The sequence below is a fragment of the Halichoerus grypus genome, chromosome 14 (assembly GCF_964656455.1).
Source record: "Halichoerus grypus chromosome 14, mHalGry1.hap1.1, whole genome shotgun sequence".
NCBI classification, from domain to species: domain Eukaryota; kingdom Metazoa; phylum Chordata; class Mammalia; order Carnivora; family Phocidae; genus Halichoerus; species Halichoerus grypus.
Window position 1 is genome coordinate 61702219 of NC_135725.1, and position 18342 is coordinate 61720560.

The 18342-nt window shown below is 50.9% G+C and overlaps 1 protein-coding gene across 1 annotated transcript; it reads left to right on the forward strand.

Moving 5' to 3' along the window:
* Window positions 1-15301: 15301 nt before the first annotated feature.
* FOXE1 (forkhead box E1) lies at window positions 15302-18057 on the forward strand. Its single transcript, XM_036092830.2, has one exon. The coding sequence runs from the start codon at window positions 15302-15304 to the stop codon at window positions 16412-16414; it is 1113 nt and encodes a 370-aa protein (XP_035948723.2). The 3' UTR covers window positions 16415-18057.
* Window positions 18058-18342: the final 285 nt, after the last annotated feature.

Sequence of the window (18342 nt, forward strand, 5' to 3'; positions counted from 1 at the left end):
AGACAGATGATAGGTAGGTTAGAGAGACAATAGATCTGAAAGTCTGAAGGAAGGGAAGAAGGAAGAGGGAAAAGGCAGGGAGAAGAAAAGAGGGAATTTGCAATGACGCAGCCAAATCAGAAATGAGCCATAACTCAGTCCCTAATTAAGAAAAGGAAACAAAAGTTAATGTAGAAAAATAAAATAAAAAGTGAATATGTCTAGCTAATGCAATGAAATTTACGACTTGTCTCTTCTTTTTTTTATTACTTGTGTTTACAGACCATACCCCCTACTCACTTCACAAGGATACCTGTGCTGTCTCAAAGGTGAAAGAACAGGGAGGGACTGCTTAGTGGGTAAACAGTTTCCTTCTGGGGTGATGAACAAGTTGTGTGGCTAGAGAACGGCAATGGTTGCACGGCACTGGGGATGTACCAGATGTCACTAAGGGTAGATTTTATGTTATATGTATTTTACCATAATAAAAAAATACATTAAAGAAAAATTGATTAAAGATGTTACCAGGCAATTGGGATGAGTTCATTATTGCCTCCAGTACTAAGTTTGTTCCAGGTCTCCTAGCAGTTAAGGCAGAAGAAGATAATCTGGCAGGTTATCGGGTTCTCTGTATGTTTTCCAGGTTCTCTGTATATCAGGGTCTCCCTCTCATTTTGCCCACTCCCTGTATCACATGCCCAGCGAGTGCAAGAGTGAACCTGGGAGTCCTTTGGAAGGCTTGACTCAGCTAGGAAAGGAGGACTTGTAGCGGCTGGGAGAGGCAAGTCAGAGCTCAGCTCCTTCCCCACTGGGGCAGTCCGCATCTGCTTAGAGCCTGTCATCAAACTGCATGGGAAGAATAGCAGCTCCTGCTACGCATGGCCTCTGCTGGTGGGTCTGAATGGCTGTTTGTTCCGCCTGAGCAGGACAAGATCAGCCCTGACAGCGATGGCCCCCCGCGGTATTATGTAAGGGGACCCGGCTTACCTGTCCCTAGACAGACAAAGCGGATGATTTGACAGGCAAAACAGAGGCAGCCTCTTCACTCCCAGGCAGCCAAGGGGCTATTCAAAGCCGAGACCTGGAAGATTTTCATGAGGTGCTGACATATGAAGCCGGAATGCAGAAGGAACAAGGCAAAACTGACACCCCGCGCAGTCAGGCATGGCAGCGGCTCTGGGCATCCAAACTGGGCCTAAGGAAGCTTTGAGGAGTCCCCACCCATGAGAGAGAGACAGAGAGAGCCCAAGAGAGCACTTCGGGGGACAGAGCCCCAACTTGCAGGCCTGAGCCTTCAGCAAACCTCACCTTTGCCCCCGCCCTTATTATAGTTCAGCCGAGGAACCTCTTCCAGGCCTTTCTCATAGAAGCACAGGACTCAGGTGCAGAGAGCCGGGAGAACTTGGTCCCTCAGTTACTGACAAGCCGCCCACAGGAGGGGCTCGTAGGGCAGCAATGAAACACATATCAGGTGCCCAGTGCAGGCTGGGCACTAGCTGGGAGCTCCACTCTCAAGCACAGATTTCACCTTCACAGGAGCCCTGGGAGGTAAGTATCTTGTTAGCTCAGATATTTTGCACATGAGAAAATGGTCCTCAAAATAGTAACTTGCCCAAACTCACACAGCTGGGAGATGGCAGAGCTGGGATTTGAACCCAGGTCTCTTCAGCACCCAAACCCATGTTCTTTCTACCTGAATTGAGCCAGTTGACAAGATCCACAAGGCCCTGGGATCACACCCTGTTTTCAAAGTGGCACTGGCACTTTCCAGTTCTGTGACCCTGGTCGCATCCCTTCCCTTCTTGGGGCCTCAGCAACGGGAGCTGCCGGGGAAAACTGAGTAAGACAGGCAGATGAAGATGCGTGGTTGTTGACTGGTGTTAGGTCAGCATTGCTGGGCTTCCTCACCACACTTTTTGACTGTTCTCCAAAACTACCCCAACCTCCCAAAGAGGTTGCCAGATCTACAGGGATAACACTTTATCTGGTCCCCTCTCAGGACTCGGAAAGGGCATTCTCTGCCCAGTGTCATATGCAACTTGAGAGCAGAGTCGCACCCAACTTGTCTACCCCCAAAACAGTCAGCACAGAGCCCGGCATTTAGTAGGGACACAGTAATGCTGTTGAATGAATGAAAATGTGAATGAGTAGTTTGCCATGAGACATATCACACGTTGTGATGAAAAGAACTGAGCATCAGACCCGGTTCTGGTTCCACCACTAACTCACTGTGTAGCCTTGGGCCACTCACTAGCCCTCTCTGGACCTCAGCGACCCCATTTATAAAATGAAGAGGATGAATTAGGTACTCTCTAGCAGCCCATGTCAGCTCTAATTTTTGCAGAGTTAAGGAAAAAGAAAGATCACACTTTCTGCAGCCCACCCTCCTCCTCCCCATAAAAAGCTGAAGCTATATTATGATCACATTTGAGAAGAGCCAGGGAACATTCAGATCTGTAACCCCTGATTCGATCAGAAGCAGACAAGCAACATTCTCAACAGTCAGATCCTCCAGCCTATGGAACAGAAACTCACTCGTGTGTGCACAGTGCTTTACAGTTGGCAAAGCACTTCCCCTCCTTCCTGTCATTTAAACCTCAACACAGCCCTGTGACGGAGACAGGACAGATGTCACCATCCCATTAACTGACTATAAAACTCAGGTCACAGGAATGAAATCCGGGAGGATTTCATCCCTAGAAGGCATATGGAAAAAAGCAGAAGAGCTGGTATGTGAACCCAGAACCGACTCCTGACCCCAAATTCTGCCTCCTTTCCTTTACACAGCTCACTTGTACACAGGTAGTGAAGAGGAGATGAACTCATTCAACCATAACCAGATTTGGAGGGTCACAAGTTTACCACCTGTGTGGAAAACTGCCCAGCATTTTAAAGTCAAATTTGGGGCAGACAGGTACCATGCACTGCTCCCAGGTGGGCTTGTGGCCATGGGAAGTCAGCCATACAGGGATGCAAGAGTCCAAACCAGTTCCCAGGCATCATATGCTACCTCCGTGCAGCAATTGGAATGATGACCTACATGCAATCTCTGAATACTGAGATACCGAAATGCTGAGATGCCCACAGATAAGCAGTGACTGCCCAAACTCCCACCCCCACCCCCACCCATGCTCCCCGCTGTCCAGGTTGTCTCAGCACTTCCCCTGGGATTTCCTGGAAACCCCAAGATGCTACAACTAAAGGGTTAAAGCCTGAAACCCCAGAGGGGAGGGATGCTGTAGTGCAGTCCTTCATTCTGATTGGCCCCTGTTCGGTGCATACATTCTGATTGATCAATACCCCTGACTTATTGGCTTGGGTTCTTTTAAACAGCTTTATTGACATATAATAGATACACAAAAAATAGCACATATTTAATGCACACATTTTGGTGAGTTTGGTTATATGGATATACTGGTGATACTATCACCCCAAAGTAGCATACATACCCATCTCCTCCAAAAGAATTATTGTACTCCTGTGTGTGTGTGTGTGTGCTAAAAACATGTACCATGAGGGTACCTGGGTGGCTCAGTTGGGTAAGCACCTGCCTTCGGCTCAGGTCATGATCCCAGAGTCCTGGGACTGAGCCCCACATCAGGCTCCCTGTTCAGCAGAGAGCCTGCTTCTCCCTCTCCCTCTGCTGCTGCCCCTGCTTGTGTGCTCTCTCTCTCTCTCTCTCTCTCTGTCAAATAAATAAATAAAATCTTTTTTAAAAAAGAACATTTAACATGAGACCTACCCTCTTAACACATTTTTAGCTCATAACACTGTATTGTTAAGTGTAGATACTATGTCCCCACAGCAGATCTCTATAATTTACTCATCTTGTATAACTGTAACTTTATACTCATTGAAAAACACTGTGGTTGTTAAATATGTTTAGTATTACTCCATCTGGCTAGAGAGATGATAGGGAATCTCTTAGTGCTTCTCAATCATTTTGAGTGTGAGGATCCTTTTCTTAACAAGTATAAATTCCACAATTCTCAAAACATGCACACATACATGTAAGTAGATATACTTTTTTGTCAACACTGAGGAATTTCATGTCCAAAAAAATGACCAAAACTTCAGTAACATCTGTAAATGGATTTGCATTTTATGTGTGACACAGTTTTAATGCAAGACCTATGAATGACTTCATCAATAGACAATGCCTAGCACTTTTATTTTTTTTTTAAGATTTTATTTATTTATTTGACAGAGAGAGACACAGCAAGAGAAGGAACACAAGCAGGGGGAGTGGGAGAGGGAGAAGCAGGCTTCCCGCTGAGCAGGGAGCCCGATGTGGGGCTCCATCCCAGGACCCTGGGATCATGACCCGAGCCAAAGGCAGATGCTCAATGACTGAGCCACCCAGGTGCTCCATGCATAGTTCTTTTAGAGACTGAAACATACTTTGCACTCTTCTCTTCTGTGGGGTTCTAATGTGGCCAACCAGATCCTCCTCCTCGATTAGATAGCTGAAGAAACTAAGGCGGGAGAGAAGACTGGACCTTCTCAAACCCACTCACTGCTTGGAGCTAAAACTTGAAGTGGCATCACATACAAGATTTATTGTGTCTACGGGTGTTATACCAGGGGTGCTGACTGGGCAGAGGACATTTCGGGCTGGGCCACCAGTGACTTTCATTATGGGGCAAAAATCATTCATGGAGGTAGCCAGAGCAAAGACCTACAGTCCTCTTACTGAGGTCAACCTTACAGAGGCCACTGGAATCTGTTAGACCTGGGGAAGGTGGGAGGCTTTGCAACACAGCTCAAGCTCCAGGGAACACTTAGGCTACCACACCTAGAGACCTAAGTGATGAGAGGAGCTGCACTCCTTACTGACTATTAGAACTTGCTCAGAGAACTCTCATTGGCCCTGGAGGCAAAGGACACCAAGAGGCAGAGATGGAAGTATATTAACACACAAATATACTAGGGTACTGTGATAAAAGATCACAGGCTCTGGCAGGAGACAGAGGGAGCTCAAATCCATCTCAGGTAGATGGTCTTGGCCAAGTTTTACTTCACTTCTCAGATCTCAATTTCTAAATCTGTAAAGTGGGACTGTTCTGAGGAATGATTAAATGAACTAACATATAGCTCCTATTCAAAGCGCAATTACAGGTACCTTATTCAACAAATGTTCCATTTCCCAGAATCATCAGGAACAAACTCCTCCAACCTGTCGGAGAACTACAGCCTGACAATCGATTTAAGAACCACTCTCTTGTTCTGGACAATAATTCTTTTCAGTCCATTAATTCACTTTTCTTCTGTCCACTTTCCCAGCCCTTTGTTTTTTCACTTCTTCTCTCCAGTTTTCCTCTAATCAGCATTACTCCAAAGCAGTTTCAAGCTCAGATGGGTCAGTTCTGCTAGGCACACCCAGTTAAGCCACACCCAGATTCCTGATCCAGAGAAACTGTGATATAATAAATGTTTGGTGTCGGGGCGCCTGGGTGGCTCAGTTGTTAAGCATCTGCCTTCGGCTCAGATCATGATCCCAGGCTCCTGGGATGGAGCCCCGCATCGGGCTCCCTGCTCAGCAGGAAGCCTGCTTCCCCCTCTCCCTCTGCCACTCCCCCTGCTTGTGTTCCCTCTCTAGCTGTGTCTCTCTCTGTCAAATAAATAAATAAAATCTTTAAAAAAATAAAAATAAAAATAAAAATAAATGTTTGGTGTCTTAAGCCGCTGATTTGGAGGTAATTTGTTACATGGCAATAAATAATATATTACTAGTCGTGAGGAAAATGCAAATTAAAGCTACAAAGAGATACCAGCACATACTCACTAAAAAGGGTACTTTTTTAAAAGATTTTATTTCTAAGTAATCTCTATACCCAACGCGGGCTTGAACTCACAACCCCGAGATTGGAGCATAGTTGCATGCTCCACTGACTGAGCCAGTCAGGCGCCCCTAAAAAGGGTAAAATTTTAAAAGACTGAACATATCAAGTATTGGTGAGGAGGTAGAGCAACTAGAATTCTCATATACTGCTAGGAGAAATGAACGAAATACAGCCACTTTGTGAAAAAAGTCTGGCAATTTCTTAAAAATCTAAACATACCTCTACCATCTGACCTAGACATTCCTCTCTTAGATATTTACCCAAGAGAAATAAAAATGTACGTCCACACAAAGACTTCTACACAACTATTCACAGCAGTTTTGTTTGTAATAGCCAAAAATGGAAACAATCCAAATGTCCATCAACAAGTGAATAGATAAATTGTGGTGTATCCATATAATAGAATACTACTTAGCAAAAAAGTTTAAAAAGGGAATTGACTATTGATATCACAACATGGATGAGAATCAAAATAGTTATGCTGAGAGAAAGCAGCCAGACAAAAAGAACACAGTGTGTTTTTCCACTTATATAAAATTCTATTAAATGCAAAATATAGTGTCATAAATAGATCAGTGATTGCCTACGGATAGTGGTGGGGGGGGAGCATATAAATCAAGTGGTCCAAGGAAACTTTCAGGAGCGATGGATATGTTAATTATATTGATTGTAGTAAGTTGCAAGATACCTTGGAGACAATTTGGTAGCACTATATTAAGATCCATAAAATCGTTCCTGGCCCCATAAATCTCACTCTTAGGAATTTGTTTTAAGGTTATTTCAAAAGAAATAAAAAGCTCTTTATACAAACACATTTATAGATCAAAGATATTGAGAATTACCTAATTGCCCAGAGAGTGTGACAGGGTTAAGTCAACCCTAGACCATTTCACTCACAACAGTAGATGAAAAATGGAAAGTAAGGGGTAACATGTAGTTACGTTTACAAAATAATGCAAATGCGTTGTGGGCGAAGCCTACAGAACTGTGCTTACACTATGATTATACCTATGCAAACAGACATACATGTGTAAGAACACAAAGGAGAAGAAAAACCAGAACATAGGAAAACCTAGCAGGTGATTGATAGGTAATTGGCATGTGAGTGACTTTTTCTTCCTGTTTTGTCTCCTGTAATGTTACAATGTTTTCATAACACTTTTTAAAATATCTCCTTTGTTGGTTTTGGCTCCCTCTCCCAACCTGGTGATTATTCTGAGTCTTGCCTCCATCAGCTACCAGCATCAGCCCCTCAGTGTGGTCAGCCACAACCTCAGTCAGCTTGCCTTCTGTGTCTTCTAAATCATGGACGAAAAGCTGAACAGAACTAGGGTGTGAAAGGGGCGCCTGGGTGGCTCAGTTGGTTAAGCAACTGCCTTCGGCTCAGGTCATGATCCTGGAGTCCCGGGATCGAGTCCCGCATCGGACTCCCTGCTCAGCGGGGAGTCTGCTTCTCCCTCTGATCCTCCCCCTCTCATGCTCTCTGTCTCCCATTCTCTCTCTCAGATAAATAAATAAAAAATCTTAAAAAAAAAAAAAGAACTAGGGTGTGATGTGAAGGACACACTCTTTTCTTCTCAGTGAAAATCTTCCATTGCTGCTAGTCTGTTTAGGTTATTTCAATACCATAAATGACAGAAACCTAGTTCCCAAGGGAGGAGGACTAGGAGGTGGTCAGCAAAGCGAACCTGGAAAAGGAGGTAGAGCTCCTTACCCGAGTTTGGGCCCTTTATTCATTGGGTAAAGCCAATGCCAATGATCCCTGGCCAGAAAACTGCCCCCACAATCAGAGGCAGCTCCACAAACCACAAACAGGAAATAGCTGGCCTCTATCAGAAAGTTAGGACGTTGAAAAAGGAAGTAATCGAAGCCTGCGAGAGGCTTCACTACCGTGTTATTCCACAGAGCCAAGTTCCCGCAGTCCATTTGGCTACCCCACCTGGGGCTAGTCTGGCCTGGCCAGAGCTCAGGGAAGACAGAAAGCCACATACACCACCCACAGAAGGTGGGACCCCCTAATGGGACCCCAGCACCAGCCTCTCACCTCTCTCCTACTCTTGGAGTATGTCCAAACACACTTCAGGGGGGCAAGCCCAGATCCCCTAACCAGCCCCGCAGCCCTTGGAATCCTACCCTATGGGTGGACCACGTGGACAGCTTCAGGACTAAAGAATATGCCTCTGAATATACCCAGCCCAATGCTGAAGCCTTCCCCAACCCTCCCGCCAAAAGGTTGGGCTAGATCTGCCTGGGCAGAAAAACCAAGGCTGCATGCAAACCCAAGGCCCTAAGTTTCACCCTCTCTCATGTCCTGCTTATCACCTGGGGGACCCCTCTTTCTGTAGCCACACAGCTGCCTAGATGGCATATCCAGTCATGCCTTTCAGATCCAGTGCTCTGCCTGTTCTCCTGAATATACCCCCAAAGCCTGGTTAGTGACAGGCCTGAGATTTGCCGGTGTCCCGATATATTCGTGTATTTAAAGTATGTAAAGGGTTTAAAACAGTGTCTGCACATAGAAGAGTACTGCAATATTAGTAACCTTCACAACTTTTTTATGACATTAGTATCATCCCCATTCTATAGATCGAAAAGTTGAGGCTGAGAGTGGGTAAGTGGCCAAAGGTCACATAGCTAGGAAAAGGCAGAGATAGGAATTGACCCTGGACTGGGGTAACTCTCAGTAACTGGATCTCATAGCAGGGCCACATCGTGCCTTGTGCCAGGCCCTGTGCTGGTGACCTGGATGCCCAGTTGCATGAAGTCCCAGTTCCTGCCACTAAGGAGCTCCCAGAGAAGAACAGAGACAGTCACATAACCAAATCATTACACCACAAAACACGTGACAAGTGCCAAAATCCAAACATGCTGGGGCAGGTTCAAAGAGGGAGTGTTTCACTGTCAGGCAGATAAGGGAGGACTTCCCAGAAGAGGAGACATTTGAGCTGAGGTGGGGAGAGGGGGCAGCTTCCTCAGGCTGAGGGCATGAACTTATGCAAAGGAACTGGAGAAGACTTGGTGGAAGTACACTGAAGCTGGGGGCAGTGAAGACCAAGGGAGAGAGAAGGGGTGGGAAGGGGCTGCATTGTGCAGGGAGGGCCCTGAACTGCTGCCAGGCCAGGAAACGAGGCACTTGATCTTGCCTTGGATGAAGGGGAGCCACTGAGGATTTTAAGCAGCCAAGTGGCCTGGTTTATGCAGAGACAGACAGTGGGAGTGCCCTGCTGAGGACTGTTTGGCGCTTTAGACTTGTCCGATGGCTGGCACCAGGTAACCCTGTGTCCCCTCTCCTCAGGCCAGGCTCAGCAGAGGGAAGGGAGCAGAGGGCTCTGAGAGGCACTTGGCCAGAAAGGCTAAGGATCAGGATTCCCACCAGCTGCAGCATCCTCCTGGCTGGACATCCCTCCATCCCTCCTTGCCATTGTCCACACCATCCTCTGGGAGGGAAGACACGGGTGTGGGCAGCCTGGCGCTGGCTGAAGTGTGCAGAACCCCTCACTTCCCACCAGCCAGCTTTCTTTGGGAGTGACTGAACAGACGTGCCCAGAAAGGGAGGACAGGTACGCACCTACTCACACACAGAGGCAGAAAGACAGAGGGGGAGACCAGAGAGACACACACTCCCAGGCCTGGAGATAGACAGAGGCCCCAAAATGCCCTAAGGAAAGCCACCTGCACATGCCCCCGGGGTACAAGTATCTTCCAGCTCCCCAGACCACGGCCTGCCTTGCACCCTGGGTCCTGAGCAACCAGCCTGCCAGTGGTGCTGGGTTTGTAAGGCGACCTGTCTGGGGAACCCCGCCAAGCTCTCATCACCCCTAGCCCCGCGCTCAGCGGGCAGCCCAGGACTGGACCCGCTCAGCCGCAGCCCGGGACCTGGACGGAGCTCTAGGGCGAGTCATCCTGATGGGCTCCAACGCCGGCCTACAGGAGACATCAAGGATCCCAATCTCCTAGGCCTAGCTCGGCCGGCAGTGGGGAACCGGTCACGGTCTCTTCCCGTGTGCCCCAGGTGGTTGAACTAGAATATTGTCTAGTGCATTTCCGGGAAAGGGGAGTAATTATCAGCCCTTTTGAGATTGTCTTGCAAACCAGGAACTCTATCTCCAGACATAAACATCCATAATTTTCCATGTCAACTGCGGGCTTCTCCGAGTCCCAAAGCCGTGCATAGAGCACGGAAAATCTAAGAAACCCGGACGCCGGACGATCCACAGAGGTCTGCTCCTGCGCCAGAATCTAAGCGACGTGCGCCTACCCGCCACACTGAGAAGCCCCAGGGTCTAGCTCTCGTCGCCACCTCCGAACGGGGACTCGGCTTTCTCAGGAGAGGCCACCGCCACCGCCGAGCTCTTGCCAGTCCGGTGGCCGGCTGGGTCTGAGCCTTCAAGGATCGCGCTTTGCGGTCCTCGGTCCCTGGCTGGGAGCGCTTGCTGAGCGCCCGAAACAGGTGACGGAGCTAACCTGGGGTGGGGGCAAGGTCGAGACCCGAGCTCAGGCTCGGCTTTGTCCCAGACTCGCCGTGCGCGGAGGGAAAAGTCCGCGCCCTCTCGGAGCCGGCTTGCCCTATTCGCTGCGCCGCACACCTCCTGGATGGAGCTCCCGGCTCCGGGGACTCGCGGGAAGGGTTGGGAGAAGACTCCGGAGCAGGGATTGGGAGCCAGAAAGACGAGAGGCGCTTCCTCGCGGGGAGCCGGGAAGCTGGTTGAGCGCTAGCCCAAGCAGGGTGGCAGGAAGCAGAAGGCACCCCTCTGGGCCCTAGTTCCTGCAATCTGTCTCCGAGAGTGACCATAATTCTGCGTTCAGGGCGTTTAAGTGAACCACTGGCAAGAAGCGCTCAAAGCCGTGTGGCCCCGACCGAGCTCCGGGGGTTCCTGAGCCAGGCTACTCACGGAAAAAGGCCACACCCGAAGGACCTCAAAATCTTAAAATCCTGGGCTAAGCTGCAGAAAACATTTTAATCAACCGCTACTTCTTCGAGGCGTCTTATCTCCGCCCAGGAGTGAGAACGACCTGACTTTCCCCCAGCAGCTCCCCCACCCCCCGCCCCCCATGGTTCAAGTTTCGCCCTGAAAACAATTTAAAAGCAAGAAAACAATCACGGGTCAGCGATGCATCCTACTCCATTCTTTTGACTCTCTGGAAGAGGGGCGACAGGTAGGGGATCCCCTACTTCACAGATGGGGAAACTGAGGTCTTAAAGAGAAGCAGATGGCTCAAGGTCGCTGGGCCAGTAGTGAGCTAGCTGTAGTCACAGCTCTCACTCAGCAGCACTGCAACTCTCCTCGGCTGGGCTCACTGTGACACGGGACCCCCTCTGTGGCAGTGTCTTGTCTGATGCTCTCTGAAGCCATACAGCCTGCTGATCATGACTGATTGTCCCAGAGTAAACCAAACAGAGCTCACTGTGTTCCCGCTGTCCCAAGATTCTTGGATCTGATTTGCAAGCATCGGGGTCTGGAGTTTCCACTGTCACTTGGTAAAGAGAGTGACCCAGGCCAGGCCAGTAAGCACAACTGAGGCTCTGAGAGCTCAGGAAAAGGTAAAGAGGCTGTGGGCCCAGAAGGTAAGGAGCCCAAGACCCGAATTTCCCTTTCAGCACAGAACGTCCTCTGCAAGACTTTAAGCAAGTCCCTTTGGCAATCTGGGCCCAGTTTCCTTCCAACTTGTATTTCCAAGATTTCCTTAGGGAGAAGAGTTAGTTACCTTTGCATCTGCATGAAGGGCATCTGGGTCAAGGGATATGGAGGAATTTCCCATAACTCCATGGATCCCCTCCTTTATATTTACGAACTCTCTAAGAGCACTTCAAAGCTGAGGGCACTTCAAAACTCAGGAAAGTAGTTGTTGGGAGAAGAGCGGCAAGGTTTTCTACAGATCACCAGCATTCCTCCCCTCTGCCTAAAAATTGAACATAAAATAGGTTTTTCCAAAGGTACATGCTGGGGATATGTTCAGGGCTGGAAGCAGGTGCAAAGGAGATGGAAATCACCCAGCACCTGCCCACATCAACACCAACCGACCCCTGCTAAACTAGGAGAATAACCTCCCAGGGGCTGGAACCCACTCTATGGCTTTCAAATGGTTCTCAGTGGCATCTGCTACCCCCACAAATGTTAAGGAACACTGCACCAGAGAAGAGGGAGGACTTGACCAGAGAAAAGCAAAGAAATGCCCTGGCATGGAGAGGAATCTATTTGCATAGTTTTGATCCAAACGGTAAACTGTCCCAGTTCATTCATCAAATCATTTACTTCAAATTTTGCATCATGGATTTATAGAATCTTCAAAGTACAGAATTTTGAAATGTATTCTTAGAATAAAACATCTATGGAATAGAATCTTTAGGACCCTTTGCTCATGAAAATCTTGACCTTAGGAATTAATAATCTCAGGATGCTAATGCTTGGTCTGATGCACAGGTGCAGCTCTGTAGTGGCAAAGTCTGAGAAAAAGGAATCAGAATTCTAGAAGAATGGGTTCATAGACACAAAACATGGAGGATCAAGAAATCCTGAGACATGAGGCTTCTAACCATAATCATTGGAGCTTAAAAGTAAAGAATCATAAAGTCATGAGACCAATCATTAAAGCATACGTTCACGACTATTGTAAGAATTATCAGAATTAGAGTCTTCGCGTTACAGAAGAGTGGCTCCAGTACCGACATTTCGGAATTAAGGAAGAAGAGAGGAGTACATTTATGCGACCCAAATCTTCTAATCAGACATTCCTGGAAAGGAATTAAAATTAAGTAATATATACCTCAGAGCTGTGAAAATATCTAAAAACTAAGGAAGCTGCAGTTCCCAGTAGTGGCATCATATTTTCAGGCATAAAATCTTAGTCCCCAGCATCTCAAAATATGAGGAATTCACTTTCACATTTTGACCAGAAGCGTAAAGTCATAGGAATATAATTACAGTAGAAGAATTTAGACTTCTGGTCATGGACTCTTAGAATTACAGAATCGCATTATTTGATTTATGAAAACTCGTTAGGATAGTGATCCAAAATTAAAAATTTGGAAATCTGAATCTTAGAATTTTGGAAATACAGAGAACCACAAAATCCAGCACTGAAAGATTGCCATGATGTAATCTGGCTAAATTAAAAGAAATTTAAACATTTTTTTTTCCTTTTGCAAAAACATAACAGGGTGAAATCTGGATTTTCGCAATTTCTTTACTTTGGAAGAAGGAAACTGAGAGTTTTGCTGAACGAGTGAAAAAGCCCCTCTCCAGTCGTTCAAGCACCCATCCGCTGAGGAAGGTCTTCATGCAAACCGTGCAACTGCTTCCAAACCCGGGTCGGCGGAGCGAGGATCTGGGTTCTCTGCCTCTTTCTACCGAAGGCAGTTGCCCCAATGCTCGCGGGGCGGAACCGACAGCGAGCTCGCCGCCACGAAGGACGCGGCTAAAATCCCTGAAGGCCCTGCCGCCCGCGCTCTTGAGACTCGCTCCGCCTCGCCCTACACCCACAGCGCCGCGCAAAGCTGCACCTCGGCTGGAACCTCTGGAGTCGGCGCCAAGGCCCGGATTCCTAAAGGCAGAAAGGGCTCCGAGATACGCATCTGCCCTCCCGCCCCCAATTCCCAGAGCAGAAAATTGAGGCCTTGCTTCAGAGAAAGGACAGGCCCAAGGTCTCCCTGCGCAAGACCACAAAGCAAACCCAGACTAGCAGGGCGGCCGCTGCAGGGCGTCTCGGGTGAGGCCGGGGGTCCCGCCTTGGAGTATGGCCGGAAACGAATTTAGAAACCGGACACCCGCGAAGCAAACGGATCCCCTCTGCCCGCCCTTCCCAGGGAGACGCGCCCTCCTGGAGCGCCCATACTTCGGTCCCAGCCTCTCGCAGCCCTTGCGCCCTCTGCGGGAAGGGGCTGCTCGGCTGCCCTTCGGGGTTCTGGGAGCCACTTGGAGCGAACTGGAGGAGGAGGTTACCACGAGAGAACAGAAGCCTAGCCTTCATCCTCTTTAAGCTGTGCGCCACTTTCCGCTATATAGAGGGGTCCCGGGTCACCCAAAGACAGGTGATTGGGAGGGAGCTTTCCCTAAATATTGGCAACGGAAGGTCTCTCGAGGTGCAAACCCTCCGTGCAGTCGAGAAACCTGGGACCCAAAGAGAGAAAGTGGCTGCCTCCGGCACAGAGCGGGCGAAGCGCAGTCCTGACAGAGACGCAGGTGTGAGGCTCCGTTAAGCTGCAGAGGTGAGGCTAGGGCAAGTCACCTCCCCTACCGGGCCTAGGAATCCTCGTCTGAAAGATGAGAGACTGGATGGGCAATGGGCAAGGCAGCTTTGACTGGGGTTTGAAAATCATCCTTGAAATACCTTAAGAGCCAGCCAACTGTAAGGTCTTCTCCCTTCCCCATGCCCTGACCCCACAAGAACCAAGCGCCCCCTCGGCCATTTCTCACCCTCTCCCGACAAAAAAAAAAAAAAAAAGTGAAGCGAGCCGGTCCTTTTCACCTGCGGGTCCCAGCGCTCTGCAGAGGCTGGTAAAGTCCAGAAGCGCTGAGTTCCCGCGCCAAGGTCTCCGGAGTCAGTCCCTGGCCTCTCCAGGCCTCAGTCTCCCCGTCGGCGCGCAGGGGAGGCCAGCCCCGGCGATCTCCGAGAGCCCTCCCCGCTCTGACGTTGTGGGGCTCCCGCCGCGCCTCCACAGCTGCTCCCACCTGCGGAGGTGCGCCCGGGCCCAGGGGGCGGGCAGTCGGGGGGCGGGCGGGCACGGGGCGCCGCCCCAAGCTTCCTGGCGCCTTTAAGGAGGAGAAGCCGGCGGAGGGAGGAGCCGGTCCGGGTGTGTGCTAGGGAGCGTCTCGGTTGTAGTTTCGGCGGCGGCAGGCCAACGCTGAAGAGAGGAACAGTCGCCGGCCCACCCGCCTGGCCCGCACCACTCCTGCACCTCGCCTCCTTGCCCTCCGCAGGCTGGGCCGCAGAGGCGCAGCCTAGGCAGCCCCCACCGGAGTGCCCCACGCCTGTACTAACTGCCCTCGCTTCAGGCCTTCGGGCCCGGAGCCTCCTCTGGGCGCACGACCTCGACGGTTAGCCTCAGATCAGCGGGAAGCACAGACCAGCGGCGGGCGCCCCAGCCCCAGGACCGCTTCCGGACCCCTCGACCGTCTGGCACCAGCGCGCAAAGGGCCCTTCAGCCCGCGACCGGGGCCTAGTCCCGGTCCCAACAGCGCTGCCGGCGCCTGGCCTCGAGCTCCAGAACACGAGCAGAGCCGTCGGTGGGCGGGACACTCCTGAGCCTCTGTCTGCACTGAGCCAGCCCGGAAACCGCGGGCAGCAAGCCTCCGGAGCACCCCTGCTGGGGAAGCTGTGCTCCGAGTGCCAGCCCGCGAGGACTCCCAGAGCTCTCCGCAGTGGGGCCCAGCGCCCGCTCCCTTGGCCCTGCAGCCCAGCCCCACAGCCTTCCAAGCCCGCCCCCGCCCCTAGACAGCAGCGGGCGGCGGGGACACCCCGGGACGCGGGACGGCTGCGCCATGACGGCTGAGAGCCGGCCGCCGCCGCCGCAGACGGAGGCGCTGGCGGCCGTGAAGGAGGAGCGCGGTGAGGCTGGGCCCGGGGTCCCGGCGGAGGCCGCGGGTCGCGGCGCGGGCGGGCGTCGGCGGAAGCGCCCCCTGCAGCGCGGAAAGCCACCCTACAGCTACATTGCGCTCATTGCCATGGCCATCGCGCACGCGCCGGAGCGCCGCCTCACGCTGGGCGGCATCTACAAGTTCATTACGGAGCGTTTCCCCTTCTACCGTGACAACCCCAAAAAGTGGCAGAACAGCATCCGCCACAATCTGACGCTAAACGACTGCTTCCTCAAGATCCCGCGCGAGGCCGGCCGCCCAGGCAAGGGCAACTACTGGGCGCTCGACCCCAACGCCGAGGACATGTTCGAGAGCGGCAGCTTCTTGCGCCGCCGCAAGCGCTTCAAGCGCTCGGACCTCTCCACTTACCCAGCCTACATGCACGACGCGGCCGCCGCCGCCGCCGCCGCCGCTGCCGCCGCCGCCGCCGCCATCTTCCCGGGCGCGGTGCCCGCTGCCCGCCCGCCTTACCCGGGCGCCGTCTATGCAGGCTATGCCCCGCCGTCGCTCGCCGCGCCGCCCCCGGTCTACTACCCCGCTGCGTCGCCAGGACCGTGCCGGGTCTTCGGCCTGGTGCCTGAGAGGCCGCTCAGTCCTGAACTGGGCCCCGCGCCGTCGGGGCCCGCGGGTTCCTGCGCCTTTGCCTCGGCCGGCGCTTCCGCCGCCTCCACCGGCTACCAGCCTGCCGGCTGCGCTGGGGCCCGACCTGCCAACCCCTCCGCCTATGCGGCCGCCTACGCGGGCCCGGATGGCGCGTACCCGCAAGGGGCGGGCAGTGCCCTCTTTGCGGCGGCTGGCCGGTTGGCGGGGCCCGTCTCGCCCTCCGCGGGTGGCAGCAGTGGGGGCGTCGAAGCCGCAGTGGACTTCTATGGGCGCACATCGCCCGGCCAGTTCGGAGCTCTGGGGCCCTGCTATAATCCTGGTGGGCAGCTCGGAGGGGGCAGTGGAGGCACCTACCATGCTCGCCACGCGACTGCCTATCCTGGCGGTGTGGATCGATATGTGTCCGCCATGTGAGCCCAGCATACAGTCGAAAATTCCTAGATACCTCGGCTGTCCACACGAACTGAGTTTCCCCGAGACCTGAGAACAGAACTGGAGAGAGGATTGAGAGCCACGTGGAAGGGACCGGTGCACCACATACACACCCGGTTCGCTTTGGAAATGGGAGGAGGTGGGGAGGGGCTGCGGTGGCCCACGGACTGGGACAAAGGACCCTCAAGGCGAAGCTCCAAAGGACATGCCTTTCTGACATTCCATGGGGAGGGTCCTTGGCGATAATGGGGGCGCAGCGTAGTGCCCACAGAGTCTAGGATCCACATTGTGGGGAATCACGCCTTCACTCTTACCTGTATTGGAAGAAACTCTGGCCTTTTTACACGGTTCTGCCTCTTGTGCCTTTGATTAGGTTACTACAACAAACGGCTCCAATAGCACCTTCCTTAAGGTGCGGAGAATGAGTTTGCAAAAGAAGTAGCCTCCCTCCTTTAACAAACACCAAAACAAAATGGGGGAAATCTCTCTGCTCCGTTTGACCTGGGGCTGGTTTTCCCTGCCTCTAAGAACTGCAGACCTGGCTCTTAGTCTGGACCGTGAGTGCCTCAGCTCTAGTGTGACCTAGTCTCATCGCCCACACTCCCAGTTTCCCCATGTGTTAGACAAGAGGGCTGCAGGATTCGACTCCCATGTGATCTTTCAGGGCCCCATCGTCCTAGATGCTGCCCTGCATATTTGGCAGCATCGGTGGGCCACCCAGGGCCTAACCCTATTCCCAAGAACAGAGCTCATGGCAAGCGCCTAACCTAAAGTCTCTGGATTGGTTCCAGGCAGCAATTATATTATAATTTCTTGAATCTTTTGAGCATGATGTGCTGATCATTTGGTAGCTGTTACTGCTAGGTCATAAATTTGGTTTTCCAATGAGGCAGGTAAAAATAAATTTGTCCACTGGCCACTGTTTCTTTTCATTAAGCAACCCTGGACCAAATTGGCAAACTAAAATTCAAAGAGACCACAGGACTCAGGGGATCCCTTTGGTGACAGCTTTTAGTTGGTGGAGCTAGCTCTTCCACCCCTCGCACCCTCTGCCATGTGAAAAGGAAAGAGAAAAAATAATTGGGGCTGTCAGTGAAGTAAGCTTTAGAAAGAAACTGGATTTTTCACTTTGTTTTGTATCCATTTGTAAGCATCAAGCTGACCAAAATCAGAGAAAATCCAACCACTTTCCCACTGTTCTCTTGAGAGATCTTGTAAGTTTTTATTCTGGAGTGAACATTTCCAGTGTTAAATACTCCAGAGGCGTGGTGTGCAGCTTTCAGATAAACCCGAGGGTTCCGACGAACTGTTTTAATAAAAATCTTTGATCAAGTGAGTTCTGGCAAGAGAAACTCAGCCCCTTTCTGTGTAGTTAACTTGCTAGGAAAGGGGTGGGGGTTGTGTGAGAAAGAAGACTGAAAACCATTCGTAATTTTTATTTTTAATTTTGGGAATTGCTCTATCTTGTTCACAAAGACATGTGAATGTGATTCCGTCCAGACGGGTATTTGTCTAAATCAGTACTGTCCAATAGAAACGTAATGCAAACTACATGTGTAATTTAAAATTTTCCAGTAGCCATATTAATAAAATAAAAAAACAGTTGAGATTAATATATTGTATTTAACCTGATATATCCAAACTATCATTTGAACATATAATCAGTATATAAATTGTGGAGATATTTTACTTTTTTTATACTAAATCTCCCAAATCTGGAGTGCATTTACACTTGCAGCTCATCTAAATTTGGACTAGCCACATGCCAAGTGCTCAGTAGCAGTTTGTGGCTGATGGCTACTGTATTGGACAGTATGCTGGTCCTTCCTGACTTCAGTGGTGGTAAATGACCATTCGGAGGCAGGAGGCAGCTGGAGCGCTGACCTTGCTGCCAGTGGGTCCAGGTTCCA

Bases quoted from the DNA above. Each gene is read 5' to 3' on its own strand.
- FOXE1 (XM_036092830.2), top strand. From the start codon at position 15,302: ATGACGGCTGAGAGCCGGCCGCCGCCGCCGCAGACGGAGGCGCTGGCG.